Below are 17,918 nucleotides of genomic sequence, written 5' to 3'. Positions count from 1 at the left end.
AGAGGCACCTCCCCTCCAATATTACCCCTGGGCTAGGTGGTAGAGCCTCTCCTGAGGACAGGAGATGCTGACTTGCATCATCTAAAGAGAAGGGGGGCTTGAAGCAGAGCTTCTCACACCCATCCTAGCTAAGCGCTTAAACCACTACATGACCATGTGTGGGAGGAGACTGAAAGTGGCAGGGAAACAACTCCTCCATAGACATATTTCAGACGAAAGCATTGTTATCACTGTGTTTCAAAAAGAACTGGATCCTCCTGAGATGCTTTAGGCATCCTCGAAGATGCCTCTTGGACTGAGTCTCTCAGAGGACTCTTTCCTAGAGAAACATCTTGTGCTTGGAACCTGCTTAGCCTTGAGTCTGAGCTAGATGACAAAACCTGAAAACTGTCAAAACTTAAATATTTCTGCACATTTAGAGAAACACAGCTTTCAGGGACCTCAGCAGCTCCGGTCCAAAATCTGCAGCACCTGTGAGTGGAGGTATCTCCACAGGCAGGCAGCAACTAAACACAGGCAAGTCTGAGCAGTGCAGCTTTGGAGTCAGGGTCTAAATGCAGGTGAGAGGCAGTTTAAGTGAATGCCCCAAGGATACCCTGGAAGTCACTAGCAAAGAGAACTGAACCTCAAGGTCCTAATTCAGAAGGCTGCACTTAACCTTTCTACTAACTTGACAGAACACAGTCAAGTGTGTTCTGACTGAACACACTTGGTTCAGGAAATCCCTGGCATGACCCACATCATTTTTAAGTCGTGATTTTTTCTTGTTACTCATGTTACTGGTTTCACTATACAATGCAGGGTATGAACTGTGAAATTTTATTTTCTCCACAAAGCTTGTTCATTGTTTGTGCTCTAGTCAGCTTGGACACTAAAATTTGGTTAGATAATTTCTCATTCAAGCTTTCATGCACCAGACCAGCATGTCTGAAATTCAAATATTATCAGCATTTATAAAAGCACACACACAAAAAAAATCCCAACCCAAAACTGAGACGAGTTCCAATTAAATTAACATGTAGAAAGCTGGCACTCTCTGCTGGAATCAACTTCATTATTATTAAGTTCACAGCTGCTACTTCAGATAGCTCCTTCTCTCAGGATTTTGACTAAAGGTGCTTTACAAATTAGAGGTCAGGTTGGTACTTTATCATTTTCTTATTTTTCCTTTAATCTCCTTTCTTCTGTTTAATTAATTCCATGCTGATTCTTTCTGAAACTGAAAATATTTTCCTAGTTTTCTGTATTCACAGTTACCATCTCCCAGGCGAGGCTTCCCCAGCAGAAGATGCCACCCAAGGCGGACAGGAGCATCCTTCATGTGACACAGCCTGCACGCTGGAACAGCCCCTGGGGATGCCACTGCCCTCCAGCACAGAGACCCCGCGGGATGTCCCGCTGCCTGCCACAATGCCGGCCACTGCCAGTAATCGATTCTGTGTTTGATGAGCACTGCATTTCCAACTCCCTGCAAATTAATGAGCAAATATGATGAGCTTTTAAAATGTAGCAAAACACAATTTGCCATAAACTGCATTGGTCACAAAGCCCCTTTAAACTCCCAAGAGATCATACCTGCTTTGGCACATGTGCTGGGTAAATTTACACAGCAGTCTAAGAGTGTGATTACAGCTTGGGAAAACATACACAGTTTTACAAACACATATAGTTTTAAGCTAGCTAGCTTAGTGACTGTGCCAGATATCTTACTGATATCAATTACCAAATAAATCTCTTTAAATAAAAGGAAAGATTTTCTTTTCCGGTCAAGCTTACATGGATGACATTAAAGACAGACGACATTAAAGTCCAGATATCCAGAGAGCTGTGCCCAAGAACTGGCCTAGAAGTAGTGGCTAATTACGTAGTTAAGGTGTGCAGAGAAAATAAGACACAGAAATGAAAAATCTCTGGAAATCCCGAATCCTGTGCTATCTGTAGCTAAGCTGTGGTAAAAGGATTCCATTCATTATTAGAGAGAGCACTGATAATTTTATAATTAAAGCAATGTCACACTGCCCTGGTCTATTCTCTTTTTCCTTTAAAAGCTTCAGGAGATAAAGAAGTAGCCTGACTTCTTTCAGAGACGTTAAAGGCAATGAGAGCTATGGTTATCTAGTAATAAAGCGGTTTCTTTGCTTTTGTGTCTAAATACAGGCCCTCAATGGCACAGAGGTCAGTTGCTTATTTTTTTCTTCATAGTCTGTGATGCCACTGCCAGGGCAGCGACATTCGTGGTGGGATGTTCAGTAGTGTCCCCATAGAGCTACAGGGTTTAGTAAAGACACAGAGAAAACATCCACTTACATTGAAATGTGTTTAATGTACTCATGTGTTTACGATGCAATGAAGACAAATCTTTGGAAAGATTTGTGGTGCTTTCTACACAGATAGCCTAGCAGTTTTCTTGGAGACTCTGTGCTCCACATACCTGTGTTATGTGAGCTGCTCCAAGCGGTATGTGGCCTCAGCAGAGCACCTGGGTGATGTTCCCCTTGCCAGTGATTGTAGCTATTCCTGCTGCTCCACCCCAGCGACTGATGGTGATGTACCAGGTCTGGAGCACCGGTATAGGCCCTGTTACCTGGGTATGGCTTGTGTGTTGGCTGGCAGGGAGTGAACAACTGAGGAGGATAATGGAAATTCCCCTTAAAACCAGCTTCAGTGATTTTTTACACATAACAGAGGGACACTGAAACATTTTACCATATCAGCTGACAAGAAGCATACAGCAGAGATAAAAACGTGACCAACTGTGCAGTTAGGAGAATAAGAGAGAATTCAAAAAGGATGCGGGAATTTAGGGAAGCCTGAAATGCTTTAAGGTGTTGGAAGAAGTCCCTCACTGTTATCTTCTATATAAGGGCTAGATCAAGCTACTGCATTTAAACTAGCCCAGGCAAACCTAATTTGGTGAGGGATTATATCGAGGAGCAGACCAGCTAGCTTGAACTTAAAGAAAGCATCACTGGTTTGGGGTTGGGGTGTTTTTTTTTTTTAATGAATAGGAGGTGGGTTGGAAGAAATACATTAATCACCCCTTGAGCCAGCAATGTAATTTTTACACATTTAGAGCAAATAGACAAAACCAGCCATGTTTTACAGAGTTTTCCAAATAAGTGAAGAGCATTTGTTTTTCTAAGTCAGCCCTGTGTATTATGAAGAGAGTGCACATGTCTTCTTCCCTGGAAGCAGCAAGAGTCAAAGAAGAAACTGTTTTCTCCAGTTCCTGACATTGTTCAGTTCCTGCATGGATGAAAAGCTGATTCATTCAGCTTTTTCCTGGCTGTTATCCCAGCATTTGTTCAGGTGCTTCTTTAGTCCATCTCCCAGATCCATTGCTACCAATTATTTTCTGCTTCACGCTCCTTCTCTTCCAACAGAACCCTCCCCAAGAACCACACTGGCCAACCCACACAGGCAGGTGATGCTGCGCTGATGGGGGCCTGCACTTCAGGTGAGAGCTGCATCAAAGATTTCAAAGACAGAGGAAGGAGTTAATGAGTGGCCAACAGTTACAAGGGAAGTAATTTTCTCTATTAAAGAAAGAGAGGATTTTATGCTGTACGTGCCAGTTATACAGAGAGAGACAGACACCATGGCAACAAGCTTGTCAGGCAGTAGCAGGGCACTGCTTTAAGATTAACTATCGCTGGGGACATCATTAGTGGTGGAGAAACTTCAAAAGCTTTGGAATTTGGGTTCCTTTTGCACCCAGAATCTCGTTTGCTTTTTTGGACTTTATTTGAATCTCCAGTCTACAAGCTTAGGCTGGGATAACAACAACAGCCGGCTGGGATTTTGGATGCATCCTCAATAAGATGGAAAGGAAAAACGTGCTCACAGTATCTCAGTGCTTCCAGGCCTGCCAGGTTGTCTGAACTGTATGGAAATGAAGAACTAAAACATACCATTGAGTCAGGTTCAGAGGGATTTTCTGAAGTAAAGAACAAAAAGGAGTTTGAAAAGGACTGCTCCTTCTGTGCTTACTCATAAGCTATGGATCTGATCATTAGCCTCCAGTGATGGAAAGGAGAGATCCCTCTGTAAATCTCCCATACTGGGAGGATGAGCAGGTGTCAGATAATTGCATGTATGAGGTTGATTCTTTTTATCCTCCTAGCTCATAGGCAGAATCCCAAATGCCCGTGATTGTCTTGCACCTCATGCAGACATTTACTCTGGTGCAAAGCTGGTGTCAGATGCTGATGTGGTAGGATTTATACCCATAGGAAGTTCCTCTATAGGCAACCACGAGACAATTAGTGCACAAGGAGTTTGGAACTCTGAACATGGTCTAATGTGAATCACACTTTACAGGAGCAATGTACAGAGTTCAAGTTTTCAGTTCATGAGGTTGCAGTGCAAATGAAAACATTTCTATGGGAAAGTGGAGAGAGAAAGAAAAGATCTGAAGGGCCACTGCAGAGTTTCCATGGGGGCTCTCTTTTGCCCTACCTTATTTATAAAGTGCTGAGAATGCCATGCAGCATGGTTTTCATAGTGACAGGGAATGTATCACAAATTCATGAACCTTTGTGACTTGCCTGCATTATAATTCCCCGTGACTGAGCTACTCAAATCTAACGGGAGCTGCAGTGCTTCACAGCTCTGAAAACGAAGCATGGCCAACATGCAGTGTATAAGAGTGCAGAGAGTCCAGATGCCCAAGCCCTGGCTCAGTCCACCATGCCCCACTGCTTCCACAAGAGCTGCTGCAGGCATTTTAGTCAAAAGGCATTTTAGCCCCATCAGGACTAACTGGAAGAACTGATGAGTGCAGATATTTGTTCAGCTTGCAGCACAAGGAAGGAAAATAAGGTGGACATTAATCATCTTTTTGCAGATGAGTCAAGTAAAAGTGAGAAGTGCATTCAATCCCATGAAAAGGCTTATTTTTGAGCAGTTGTCCTCTGAGACCTGATAGGCAAGTGCTGTGCTCAAACAACAAATGAAAGAGGGGGTGGCTCCTCCGGAGCTGCCTGCTTCCCAAAGATAAAGGAAGATGGAGTGCAGCACTCTGCCCAGCCTGTACAGGAGGGTGAGAGTCATTGAGATAACTATGAGAATTATTGTGGTGGGGGCATCTTGCTTGATGTAAAGGGAGAAGAACTGGTAGCATGCGATGGATTTCTGCGTATATTTGAGTTTTCCCAGTCCTGTGGAGAGAAGCCTCTCTGTGATCATAATTGGAATGAACTCATGAATAGCGCATGTGAGCAGAAAGCAAATCTGAAGCTGCAAGCGGTTAGCTCACCCGGCTGCATTGTTAGTAAGGAGACGTGTTGCATACTCAAGACATAGGGCAGGGAAGGACACGTTCATCTTACTGAACAGGCAGAGCACTCACTAGAAAATTCTCAAGGTTTTGGAGACCTCAGCTTGCCCCAGGTAGCTCTGTCTTCCAGGCAGGTAGAGGTACGTAGATGTCTATTGCTGGTCAGCAGGCAAATATCTACCATGAGAAACTGGTGGCAACCTAAGACAGCTGCATGCATGTCATGACCAGTGATACGTGCACAAGGACAGCAGGGGAAAGCCTATAGTTCCCCCGCTGGCTGTTTTTATCCTGCAACCTGAACTAAGACGTATTCATTTCTCTTTTACTGGGAGAGGACCTCTAAATGAGAGCAGAGAATACCATCTATTAGAAAGGCAGAGCCACGCACTCTAACAGGTCACACATCCCTTTTACTTGGACAGCTGTAGCCAGCACCAAGAAGAAATGCTGGGAAGTGTCAAGCGGAGGCTTGGGATTTGTCACAAGGCATTCTGTGTTTGGAGATGGGAACCAAACAACAGCTTTCTTCCTGCTTAAAGGAAGAGCTTAGGAACAAGCAGGCATGGAGAAAGGCCCCTCTCAAACACAGCACTGAAGAGAGAGGGAGACAGAGCCTTGGCCCCATGTCTGCCTTGGGGATGCAGATCTCTGCCTGCACTCTTTCCACTCCCTGGGAGAAGTGTCAAAGACATGTCATTCTCATCAGATCATTTCTGCGAGTTACAGAAATATATTCTGATTGCTAAAAAAGACTGCTAGATTATCTTGCCTACATTGCTATGCTATTACTTTTTATATTACTGTGAAATTAAATGCAGGGAGATTTTGTAAAGGACAAAGGTTTTACAAGATCTTAGGAAAGCACAGCACTGTTAGCCAGTGACTATTAGCTTCAGGTTTTTCTTTAAATCACAATCCACATTAGCACGTCCCTCACACACTCAAGCTCCTAGACCCCCTACACATGCATTTTATGTTCTTCCCCTCACGCTTGCCTTTGTGAGCTTCTGAGCTCCAGTCACTCACCTCCTAAAACTCCAAATCCTATCTTTGGGCACTGAAATATGCATATGGACAAGCATTCATGGGAGAAGATCCCAGCTGAAATAACTGCAGCAACTTTCCTATGGCCTTCCATCCTCTCTCCTCTTCCTGGAAGACTGAGCCAAGACTCATGGAGGAGTGCCATCACGTTTGCCTGATTCCCTGTTCATCTTTGGGGCTGTGTCCATGCCCAATTCCCCTGTGCTTTCAGCAGCTCATCATCTGCCTCTGAGCTCCTCACCGCCAGCTTCTGCAGGTGCTTGGCACAGCTGAGGTGGACAATTGGCTGGGAAGGGAGGTAGCCAGAGCAGCAGCACAAATTTTGCCTGTGCCCTGAGCATGGGTTTCTCTCTGTGAAACATATGCTGGACGTTGCAGGCAATGGAGATCCCTTCCAGGATTTTGAACACTGCTGAACTTTGATGCTGTCATGGTTTAGCCCCAGCTGGCAACTAAGCCCCACGCAGCTGCTCACTCACCTCTCTCACAGTGGGATGGGGGAGAGAATCAGAAGGGTAAAAGTGAGAAAACTCATGGGCTGAGATAAAGACAGATTAATAGGTAAAGCAAAAGCCATGCATGCAAGCAAAGCAAAACAAGGAATTCGTTCACCACTTCCCATGGGCAGGCAGGTGTTCAGCCATCTCCAGGAAAGCAGGGCTCCATCACACCTAACGGTGACTTGGGAAGACAAACACCATCACTCCGAACGTCCTCCCTTCCTTTTTCTTCCCCCAGCTTTATATGCTGAGCATGACATCGTATGGTCTGGAATATCCCTCGGGTCAGTTGGGGTCAGCTGTCCCGGCTGTGTCCCCTCCCAACTCCTTGTGCCCCCCCAGCCTCCTCGCTGGTGGGGTGGGGTGAGAAGCAGAAAAGGCCTTGGCTCTGGGTAAGCACTGCTCAGCAGTAACGAAAACATCCCTGTGTTATCAACTCTGTTTTCAGCACAAATCCAAAACACAGCCCCATACTAGCTACTATGAAGAAAATTAACTCTATCCCAGCCAAAACCAGCACAGATACACAGTCAGAAGTCAAACAAAAGCCACCTGGGCCCGTCTATGGTAAGTCAAAATTTGTGACATTTCAGCATGACAGAGAGAAACACTCTTCGTGCAGGAAAAGTAAAGGAGGTTGGGTTTGGGTTTGTTTGTTTTATTTGTTTGTTTATCTTATTTTGTTCAAGAGTGCATTTATTTTATAACTGACAGAAGTTCACTTCATTTTTAGTGGGCTTAAAATAACTTGCCAATAATAAAACCAAGTTTCTCTCTCTGCTTTTCATAACAAGGAGAAGCTGAATGAGTGGCTCCATGTTCAGAAGAGTCTCAGAGGTCTCTGCTGAATTCATTGACCGTGGATCAAACCAGTGTGGAGCACAGCCACTGAGGGAGAAACAGAACAAGGAGTCAGATCATCCGTAAGGTCCACAGGATGCCACCGGGGCAGTCTACCACAGCTCTGGGAGAACAAGCTGGGAAATCTGGAGCTGCATTTTAATCTGTTGTATGTGTAGGATCCATCTGCTCTGGAACTTCAGGGAAATTTTTTGCTAGCAATCAGCCTCAGACATTGCAAGTGAGGTCTCTTCCAAGGGAAGACCAGTTCTCCAGGGCAAGCTGCATGACCTTTGAAAAATTCTAGGGTTGGAGTATGCAATGTACAATTTCAGCTAGATTTAACTAACTGTGACTGAGGGTCACAGGGCTTCCTAGCCATCCTCCTCCCTTTGAACCAGTCTTCAGCTGAGAGGACTAATTGGATGGACCTCTTGGGGCCCTTTCCAGCTGTTTCCTGAGATATATTTGTATTCTGCAAAGGGAAGACTCAAGCTGATTGCTTTTATTGCAGCTTCATCAGGAGAAATTTGCATTAAAAACAACGTGGCGAAAAAGGACCTGGCATCTTAAAAGGTCTCTTCTAATTCTGGCAGGTTGATCAGCACGTTCTCTGCCAGACAAGAACAGTTCCCTGCTGTGTGTTTTCTAATGAATTGACCACTGCCTTCTAAAAGTAGATAGTGAAACACACTGTGTAAGCATCTTCTGAAGCAACCTTAGGGGTTTTGAATGTATCTTTACTTTTTTGCTCATATAAGGTAAATGTTCATTTTACTAATTCAGACAGGCCTTCTGAGCTGAAGTACCTTTTCACATAAACAAACTTTCCATTTGAATCACTGTTGAGTTTACCACTTAGAATAGTGATTTTAAATAAATGTATTTTACTGTGGTCCATTGCTGTAGCTTAACCAGATGGTATTTCAGTCTGACCAGCCTTACCTCGGCCAGAGAGAGCTGGATGACTTCACTCTTGTCTTTGTCCAGAAGATGGAACACTTCTGAAAAGTAGAAGTGGGGGAAAAAATTGGATATAAACCACAGAGTTTGGCATGTAGAGAATCACTGTCTGACAAAATGTAGAGGTCTGGCTTTTTGCCATGATCTGCTGGAAATCTAGACTGGTTCTGCAAGATAACATTACAGCTGTTCTTTCCTCTTACAAGTAATTTCTAAGCCACTTCATGGGGCGGAATAGTCAGATCTACAGCAGCAAACCGAGAGTTGGCAGCAGGACAACTATAAAATCTGATGCAGTAGCATCTGGTATGATCCGGGGACAAACCTGTAAATCAGGTCTGAGTAAGGACTGTAAATGATAAATGGTACCATTTATAGGAGCTGGGGCAACCTGGGGGCCAGAGCACTGATCATAAAGTGCAGATGACTGTAAAGCAGAAGAGCATGGTAGGTTATGAAAACATGTCCCTCACCCTCCATGGTCATTCAGACAGAAATGCTTTTGCTATTTCTCTGCTGCTTTCTCCAACAGACACAATATTTCTGGCACCCTCACATTTCCAAGCAGTTTGCTACATTCACAGTTAAAAGACACCAAACACTTAATGAAACCCCAAAGTTTTCAGGAATTCCCCTTGGCTGGTGAACAGAGGCACTTACTGAACAGGGTCTCCAAGCGGATCATACAGGCCAGAAAGCCGTCGAAATCAATGGTCAGCTTGCTGCAGGCGTATCGGATAACAATGCTGTGTTGCACCTGGTCGTTGAGCGTGAAACCTGAAGGCATGGGAAGCACACGAATCACTGACACAGCAGGTTAATATGCTGTCTTTGATGTGACTCATCCATGCACTGCTGCAGCTGCAGGCAGACCTGGGTGAAGGACTGAGGACTATTCCTCCCAGAAGGTCTGTCGGACTCCATCACCCACCTCTGCTGTGGGTCCTTTCCAAAGCCCATTGTGCTGGGTGAAGAGAGGCATAAAGCTCTCCCACAGCATTTTGTCAGACTGCATATTTCACATTGTTTCACAGCATAACCAGTCCCATGTTCCCCAGATAAACCCCTAATTAGCGAGTCTTGGCACTGCAGCTGAATAGCAGTGATTGCGGTAGAGCCAATTGCTCACATAACACATTGGGTTCTATTCAGGCCCATATTAGTGCTATTTCTGTCTCTGGATCATTCACATAAACTCCACTGAGCACAAGACAGATCAAAAACCAGTGTTCCTCTAGATGCCCCTGAGCGGGCAAGCACTGCTCCAAAAGTGAATAGCACACATCAGAGAGGATATCGTTGGGGCATGCCTTGATCAGGCTTGCACCTTCTCTAGTGTAAAGAAAGGTGGTGGGAGGAAGTGAAGGAAAAAGAGGATTTGGACATAGCTCTGAAAGAGGACAGTTAGATTAGGAAATAATGAGGGCAAAAATAGAGCAAGTAATAATCAGATGGATAAGCAATGGTCACAGCATGGACAAAAATATCAGTGGTTCATAATGCAGAACAGAGAATGGGTTTTGATGTATATAACAGCAAAAGGACATAGCGGTCCGTGACTGTCGGAGGGAGAACGGCACTGGCAACGCTGTGATCTAGGTGACAGGAGGGAAGCAAAGTCATTAAAAGGCTCCACTGTTCTTCCGATATTTGGTGATCCAACGGTGCCCCCGAGCAGCATACTCACCTGCCTCTCTGAGGGCATTTCGCATCTCATGGGAGTCGATGGTACCAGAGTAGTCACTGTCCACTTTCTTATAGATAGCCTGCAGCAGAGGGGAATGAGGGAATGCAGAGACGGCTTTTCAATGTGTGCCCACACAGCAATGAGATATTAGGAGCACAGGCAGGCAGGCTTTGGCTTCCATAGCTGGCTAACAGCAGTAGTGAAGACATGGTAACACGAGGCTCACCAGGCATTAGCAGCCGGAATGAAATCATCAGGACTCCTCTAGGGTTTAACTTTGGTTTGCTAGTCCATTCTGCAGCCCGTGCCCTGCCACCCTCCCTGCTCCTGTAGCTAGATTAATGCCAGGACAATCATGCCTACCTCTGCTGCGTCCACACCGTCACTGTGCTGTGCGGACTCAGCCTCGGGTTTCTGATGGCTGGGACAGGGGCTGCCCCACCAGCCCAAGCTCTCACTCTTTGAAATGTTAATGAGCAAGGGAAATGTTTCAAGTAGCTACTGGCAAGCAAGGCAGACTGGGAAACACATTCCCATGGGCTGGCAGCCTGCCTGCCTTCATGTTACATGGTGGCAGACAGGCCATTGAGGAAAATATCCTATCATTTGGCAAGCACTGCAACAGACAAAGTCCATTTTGCTTAATATTTCAGACACGATGACAGATGCTTCCTACTGCCAGCAGGTTTATTATCCAGAATTAGATGCCACCCAGACCTACAGCTCAGACTGGAATTGGCTCTCAGGGCTTGCTTTGCTGGCACCTGCCCTAGGACAGAACCCAATGCCTCTTCATGAACCTCCAGGACAGATGCCCTGGGCTGACCAGCATCAAGTATGGTAGCAGCAGGCTTGCCTGAAAGGGATGTTGTCAAACAAAGCAGGTCCAAATTTGACCTTCTCTTAGACTGCTTGGTTCTGGGTGAACTTCCTGGGATATTAAATCCTCAGCCACAAAAATAATTCAGCACTTCTACAAGATTTAAAAAATACAAAGCCAGGTTTTTGTAGGTCTTAAAAGTACATTTCTTGTGTTTGCTGGTGCTCAGCTGGCTATGTAACTTATTGCAATGGCAGAGATATGTTCACATGAGCTTTAATACAGCAGGCAGCAGAGAGCTGTCCTTGCCAACAATGAAAGAGGGTTAATCTGACTTTCCACAAGGTATTGCAAATTATGAAGAGTGGTGGGGCCAAGGCAAATGAGGATCTGCCTGTGGCCTTTTAAATCAGAGGTGTTTCTGAGCCCTGGAACAAACTCCAACCATGAGAAGAAAGGCTTCCAAGTGTATCTGCCTGTGGTGGCTTAACCCTGTCTCAGTTCTGGGTCTGTACTTCAGAGCTGAGAGGGAAGGGGAGACAGTCAGAAATAACTGTGTTACCAAATACTTCTGAATCTTCATCCAAAGTGTCTTGAATTCTGCAAGTCCCAAGGTGCCGGTCCCATTGGTCTGAGGATGTTAAGGCATGGTTCAAAAATCAGGATTCCTCTGTCCTTAGCAAAACTGAAGAGCAACCAGTTCTGACAAAAACAAATCACCCACCACAGTGTCATCTTAATGCCATACTAGTTCTCATTTGTAATGCATCTCCATCTCACACAGACATGCCCACAGCTTTCCATTTGCTTAGCTAAAGGCATGCCAAGATTTTCTAGGCTATCTGCACTCTTGAGGATAGATATATGGAATTGCTAAATATATAAGCACGATTAGATCCACTCACATTTTGTACATTTAACAGCAGATTAGAGTCCTTACGGAAAAAAAGGACTTGCCTCGCAGCAGACAAGTGTTAGAAACCAGAGGCAGGAACTGCAGGTGAACAGCAGGCTAGACAGTCTTCCCCTGTGTCCTTCAGGGCCTTGACCATCCCTTCCTATGGAAAATTATGCAGAAACAGGGAGCTGCCCCCCATGATGCTGTACTTATTGGGTTGCCCTGTTGGGTTTGGCAGACTGTGGAGTGTAGGGCAAAGGCATCACTTCTCCTAACAGCCAGTGATCCACAAGATCCACAGCTAATCCCTGCTGACCTCAACATGACCATGTCATGAGACCAACATTAGTGTAATCCTGGCAGCATGGCTCTTGACCCTCCCGGTGCATTGGCTACCTTCCCAGCACGTCAAAGGAGTACTGGGCAGATGTGCTGACCTCTCCTTTTCCCTTGGCTACGCAAAGCTTATTAGCTGCCATGTGTCCTACAAGCTATGCAGAAGGGAGGAAGGCACAGCACGCACTTGTAGCCTTCCCCCTCTGAACAGGTTCTCCAGCCTGTCTCTGCTGCTTTAAGCTCTGTGCTCTATTAGCAGTACCTGACTTAGAGATGGCAGTTGACGTTGTGCTTAAAACCTGCCTCCTGCCAAGCACGCTGTGTATGCATCCAAAACTGCACAGGCGCATCCAGGCAGAAGGTCCCTGCTTCTTCTCCTTGCTATTTTTAGGGAAAAGTTTAAGCACTGAGAGATGCAGAGCAGGTGAGAGAAGCAGCCGATGATTAAATGGTTCAGGTTTCTGCCACCCTGAGCTGATAACGCTGCTTGGCTGAATTTTATGCCTCCAGCCGTGTCCCTGAACAATGGAAGTGTAAACTTAGCCCATCTTGTCCAGGAGTTTTGCAAAGCAGATCCAGAAACTTTAAAGGTGATGAAATGACGTTCAAAGGATACATCTAAAAGGCTGATCATCTCCCTGCAAGTGTTAATGTTGAATCCATCACTTTTAATATCCTTTCCTGTACAAAAAGGGAGTGAAAACCCAAGTCAGAAATACTTTTAGATAAATATTTTTCTGCAGACAACTTTGGAAATGTCAGCCACCTTAAAATCTTGTTAGCAAAGTAAATGCTCTGCCATTTCTTCCACTATTTCCCTTCAGCTGATTAACGTGGCTTTTTTGGCACAGGGGCAGGGGATGCTATTGCTTTTGGTTGTAGTAAGCTTCTATCTGTCCACAGAAGTTATGCTGCAGCATAATAATATCTTCCCATGGTGGTCCTCCCAAGAAGGTACAGGGAATATAGTGCCTCTGTGGGAAATCAGCTGGCAGACCTTGGAAGGGGAGCACCAGGTGGTATTTTTTCCCCCCCCATATTACAGGTTCAACAAGCCAGGAGAAACTCAGCTGGGGGCAGACACAAACTCAGTTTTTCATCACCCTTAGCTGATAGAGCTGGGTTTTGTTAGCACAGATCCCATCTGTGTGCTAATGGACCCAGGCACAGACGTTCACTCTGCCCAAAGAGCAACTTTTATGTCTTGCCATTTCAGCGTGTGCCTCTCAGCTCCATTCAATAGGAACTACATAAAGTTACTTACTCTTTGCCAAAACCCGGTTTAGGATAGTTCGAAGTTCAACTGCAGTCACTTCACAGTCCTGGACAGAAAACAGAACATACTTTAGGTGTTAACATAAAAATTATTTGAAACAAGCTATATTCATTTGCTGTCAGACATCCAGAGACTATTTTCCTTTCATGTAAACCCTTAATTTTTTTCTAACACTTTATATTTACCATCAGACATCACATGGAGGAGATCCTCAGAAACCATTAATATTTCCTAGCCTTCCAAATGGGAAATAAGTGGTTTGTTAGGTGTTATGGTGACGTGACCCAGTAAAAGTTAACTTTTTAACAGGTTTGACTGAATTGGGTGACTACCTTCTTTCTCAGCTAAAGAGGTTCAGGAAACTACAACCAAACAATACTAAAATTGCCTTCTCAAAACTCAAAAAGGTCTTTCTAACTAACAAGATATTTTCCCTCTCTGATGTCAGTGGCTGCCTCTTCATTAAGAGAAAATCTGACATGACAGCCACAGGCTAGTACGGCAGGGCTTCGCAGATACTGAGGTTTGTCAAATACAATAAATAGAGAGAAAGTTAAGCCAACAGTTTTCCGATTCCTGGGGCTTCTAAACAAAAAGGAAGGAATTGGCCAACTAGGCAATTGTCAGAATTATACGCTAACTCCACAGGTAATTTATTTCACCAGGGGATAATATTTTCACAGTCCTCACTCCCATCATCCCTATTTTCAAAGTTAGTCCATGCCCTGCATTACCAAGGGAACAAATCACATTTTTGCACCAATAAAAGGAACAATGTAGTAAAACTGCTCTATTGTAAAATAAATTGAACTGAAGCTGTGAGTTAATAAAAGAGGAGAACTGCTTGGTTTTTTAAAGACCAGACAGTAAAAGGAATCAGCAAGTCAAATATTTGCATAATCATAACAGAGAGGTCCCAGTCTTTTTCTTTCACTTTAATCCACTTACCTCTCCAGAGAGCTTTTGAAACAGAGTCTTGAACTCATCATCTATATCTTTGTTATCAACATGAGGCTAGAGGAAAGACATGACCAAGAGTGTGGTTTACAAGGTGGTTCTAGAAAGCGAGCTGTGGATATCGTAAAACAGCTTTACAGTGGACTATTTACAGCAATGGAAAATGAGCACTTGCTCTGCCGCAATGGCAAAACAGTGGCACTACTTAAATCTAGACCAGCCAGAGGCTGGCTTCATATGGGAGTAAATACTTTCTAAGACTGATGAAAAAGTTTTCTTCTGTTACGAAGATAGTTTTATAAAATAGCTGCAATGAAAGTGTTGCTGCACATGGCCATAGCAATTCAGCAGTTCCTTGGAAGCCTGCTTTTGCAGTTTCTCTCAGACTTCAGGAATACTATTTGTTTCTATGGAAAGGATCATTCTGTGCCCTCCCTGCCTTCTCCTACCTGTGCTAGATGGAAGGACAATTTAATGTGTTCCAGCCCAGTCTACAAGGGTGCAGCTTCTGTGCTACATGGGCCCAGGTACATGAAAATGCATGTGAAACTAAGACACAGAGATATGTAAAGAATCCCCACAACCAAAAAATATTCCTTCTGAGCACAAAAACATACTGTGATCCCAGCTCAGGGGAGAAATAAAAATCTTGCCCCTGTTTTGCCCCCACATTATGAAGGAAAAGTCTGCTAGGAAAAGAAAGAATGATCTGCCAAGGTAAGACACTTACCTCATATGGTTTTGCAGACACCACATCCCCAATCATCCTAAGGGAAAAAAAAAAAAAAAAGAAAACAAACAACCATAAATTATGAGTCTACCATTTGCCTTTAAAATAATTAGCAAAACAAGCTGTTTTAATATAAGCTGGTAGTGAATGCACAGAACAGGCCTCCAGGTTTCCTGCTTCCCAGGCTCCTCATCCAACCTCTGTCTGTCCCACCTCTTTGAAGATATTCTCCTCGGGAATCCAGCCTTGTTGTTCTTGCCTTGTATCCAGACTCCTGTTTTTTCATTCAATGGTTGCTATTGATACAACCCTTTTTAAAACCATATCCTCATCATCATACTCCCAAATCCTGCACTCTTTAATTGTGGTAACTTCTACTTCACAGACCTGAGGAATCTAGTTACCACTTGAGTGCTTGGTGGAGGCCATCTGAAGAGCCATGACCTCTCTACCAAGGATGTGTGTGTCTCATATGGTAGACTACATAAGAAAATAGGTCCTAGAAATGGGACTGTTCTGCTGATTAAAGGAAAAGATAGAGCACAGGATGTGGGTGCAACACCTGACCTTTTCCTTTATGTGCCTCACCAGCAGAAGAGGATGCTTTACAGAAAAGATACGCACTGCGTTTTAGCCTGTTTCTCAGAAAAAACTCGCAGGCAAAACTCTCCATTTTTGTAAGGCTCAAAAGTGGACGGCACAATGAGGTATTCTCCCCGGGGCAACTTCATGCGGCTGGAGACTTCACGCAGGTTGACGTAAGGATCAGTCCGAGCTGCTGGTTGGTTCCTTGCGAAGAAAGCACGGTTTACATGAATATCTGTGTTATTTTCCAGCTGCGGGAAATGTGTTTTTGTTAGAAACCATTTGACAATTCACTGGTAAGCCAGCCACCCTATTTCAATTTCAGTGCTTTAAAGCCATCTCAAGTTTTTCTTAGCATAAAATAATAAATCTGCGAGTGATGGCATAAAAGATAACCACCAGGGTTCTGTCATGGGAAACAGTCAGGAAGATAACTAGAAGGGGCAAGGATCTTTCTCTATACAGATTATCTTTTCACATGTCTATACAATTTGTGATATAAAATAAATAAAAAGATCATAATGTGTGCTCGTATCTGGTCAAACTAGTAGCTGCTGTACTTAAGTTGTCCATGTATTGAGCATTTTTTGCTTTCATAGGCTGTTTGTGGAGAATTTAAATTTCCGAATATTTTTGAGCAAGCTATGGTATGGGATAAATCTCCTAATTGCATAGGAACTGTAGTCTCTAATTTCTTTAAACAGACAGAAAAGAATAGTAAACAAGACAAAGTAGCAGTCACAAGGGTGAGACTTTTGGGGCCACATTAGCTGATTTACCCAACTTCTATTAGTAATACTAAGAATATTCCTTTGGATTATGTGTAAAATAGTACTTAACTTTTCCTTAACACCAATATACACTTAAGCAAGTGAAACATTGCATAGGTCATAAAATAAAACACCAATGTAAGAAGAAACAGTAGTGTAAGAATAACATCTCTGCTATAAACCTCCTATTCATGACTTTTGCTCCACAGGGATATCTTTCAAAAAGCGTGATTCAATGATGCACAAAAAGTGCTGTGTGGTTGACACAGGGTGGGGAACATTGCATACGGATAAGGTTTCTGGCTGTCTAAGATCAAAGCATACGAAGATGTTCCCAAACATTTCATAATCATCCCGTTTTTCTGTTGTAAACTGTAGAAAAATATGGGGGGGGAGGGTCCTCTTTTGTTCTGAAGGTAAAATGGGATTTGTTATTTATTCAACAGCCCCATCCTTCCTCCTCACTCAATCTTAAGCTAAGTGGGACTGCAAAGATTAAGAATCCAGATCCATATCTTTTTCAGTCTATAAAGTTCATTTTCCCTTTGCATCTGCAAGGCTGTTAAAAGAGCACAGTTAATTGCTACATGACCACATATTCATTTACTGAGAGAGAAGAAAAGGGCTGAAAAGCCGAGGAAAAATTGGAAGTGCAGGCTGCTGGACCTCAGTAATGAATATAGGCTATTCCTACTGCCAGACACCCCTGGGGTCTCTTTCCTCAGGAATGAAAAGTCTCTTTACCTCAGTATTGACATCTGGGAGGATTAGGCAATGTTGAGCAGGGTTTTTTCAGTACCAGGAGCCCCAGCTCAGAACTATGAAAGGAATGGATCCACAGAGTTTGGCATTTCTTCTAAACATTAGCTACATTTTCTCAATTTTAGACTGCAGAGACACTGTTCTGCCTTCACCTGTACTAAATAGACAAATTCTGACCTCTGTTATACAAACTTAGTGGAAGCCAGATTTCAACAAGTATAGATGAAGTCAAGATTGGGACTAAGATGTCTGTAATAAATGCTTGTGCCCCAATCCCTTGGTTATTCAGAACTTGAGATATCGGTCCAGTGATCCAAGAACAAAGCCCTCCAGAAGAGCTGTCATTAGTAAGGAAGAAGTCTGCCTGGTAGCTAAATTCTCCACTGCAACAGGACATCCCCATCTAGAAGGTAGAAGTCTTCAGCAGAGATTACATACCTCCTGAGGAATCTGAAAGGAAAAGAAAGAG

General features: G+C 44.0%; 1 protein-coding gene across 1 annotated transcript in view; it reads right to left on the bottom strand.

Annotated features, from left to right (window-relative positions):
• Window positions 1-7,499: 7,499 nt before the first annotated feature.
• CAPN8 (calpain 8) overlaps window positions 7,500-17,918 on the bottom strand; it is a 31,182-nt gene continuing 20,763 nt past the window's right edge. The window contains exons 11-21 of the mRNA XM_052805840.1: window positions 17,888-17,899; window positions 15,957-16,168; window positions 15,333-15,369; window positions 14,594-14,659; window positions 13,634-13,691; window positions 12,986-13,050; window positions 11,698-11,766; window positions 10,316-10,394; window positions 9,289-9,405; window positions 8,611-8,669; window positions 7,500-7,713 (exon numbers count right to left, since the gene is read on the bottom strand). Coding sequence (XP_052661800.1) covers window positions 7,690-7,713; window positions 8,611-8,669; window positions 9,289-9,405; window positions 10,316-10,394; window positions 11,698-11,766; window positions 12,986-13,050; window positions 13,634-13,691; window positions 14,594-14,659; window positions 15,333-15,369; window positions 15,957-16,168; window positions 17,888-17,899 — 798 coding nt within the window. The 3' untranslated portion in view covers window positions 7,500-7,689. The remainder of the gene's footprint in view (window positions 7,714-8,610; window positions 8,670-9,288; window positions 9,406-10,315; window positions 10,395-11,697; window positions 11,767-12,985; window positions 13,051-13,633; window positions 13,692-14,593; window positions 14,660-15,332; window positions 15,370-15,956; window positions 16,169-17,887; window positions 17,900-17,918) is intronic.

This window comes from Harpia harpyja, chromosome 13 (genome assembly GCF_026419915.1).
Source record: "Harpia harpyja isolate bHarHar1 chromosome 13, bHarHar1 primary haplotype, whole genome shotgun sequence".
Classification (NCBI taxonomy): Eukaryota; Metazoa; Chordata; class Aves; order Accipitriformes; family Accipitridae; genus Harpia; species Harpia harpyja.
Note: the sequence above shows the minus strand (reverse complement) of the source record. Positions and strands in the feature narration are given on the sequence as shown.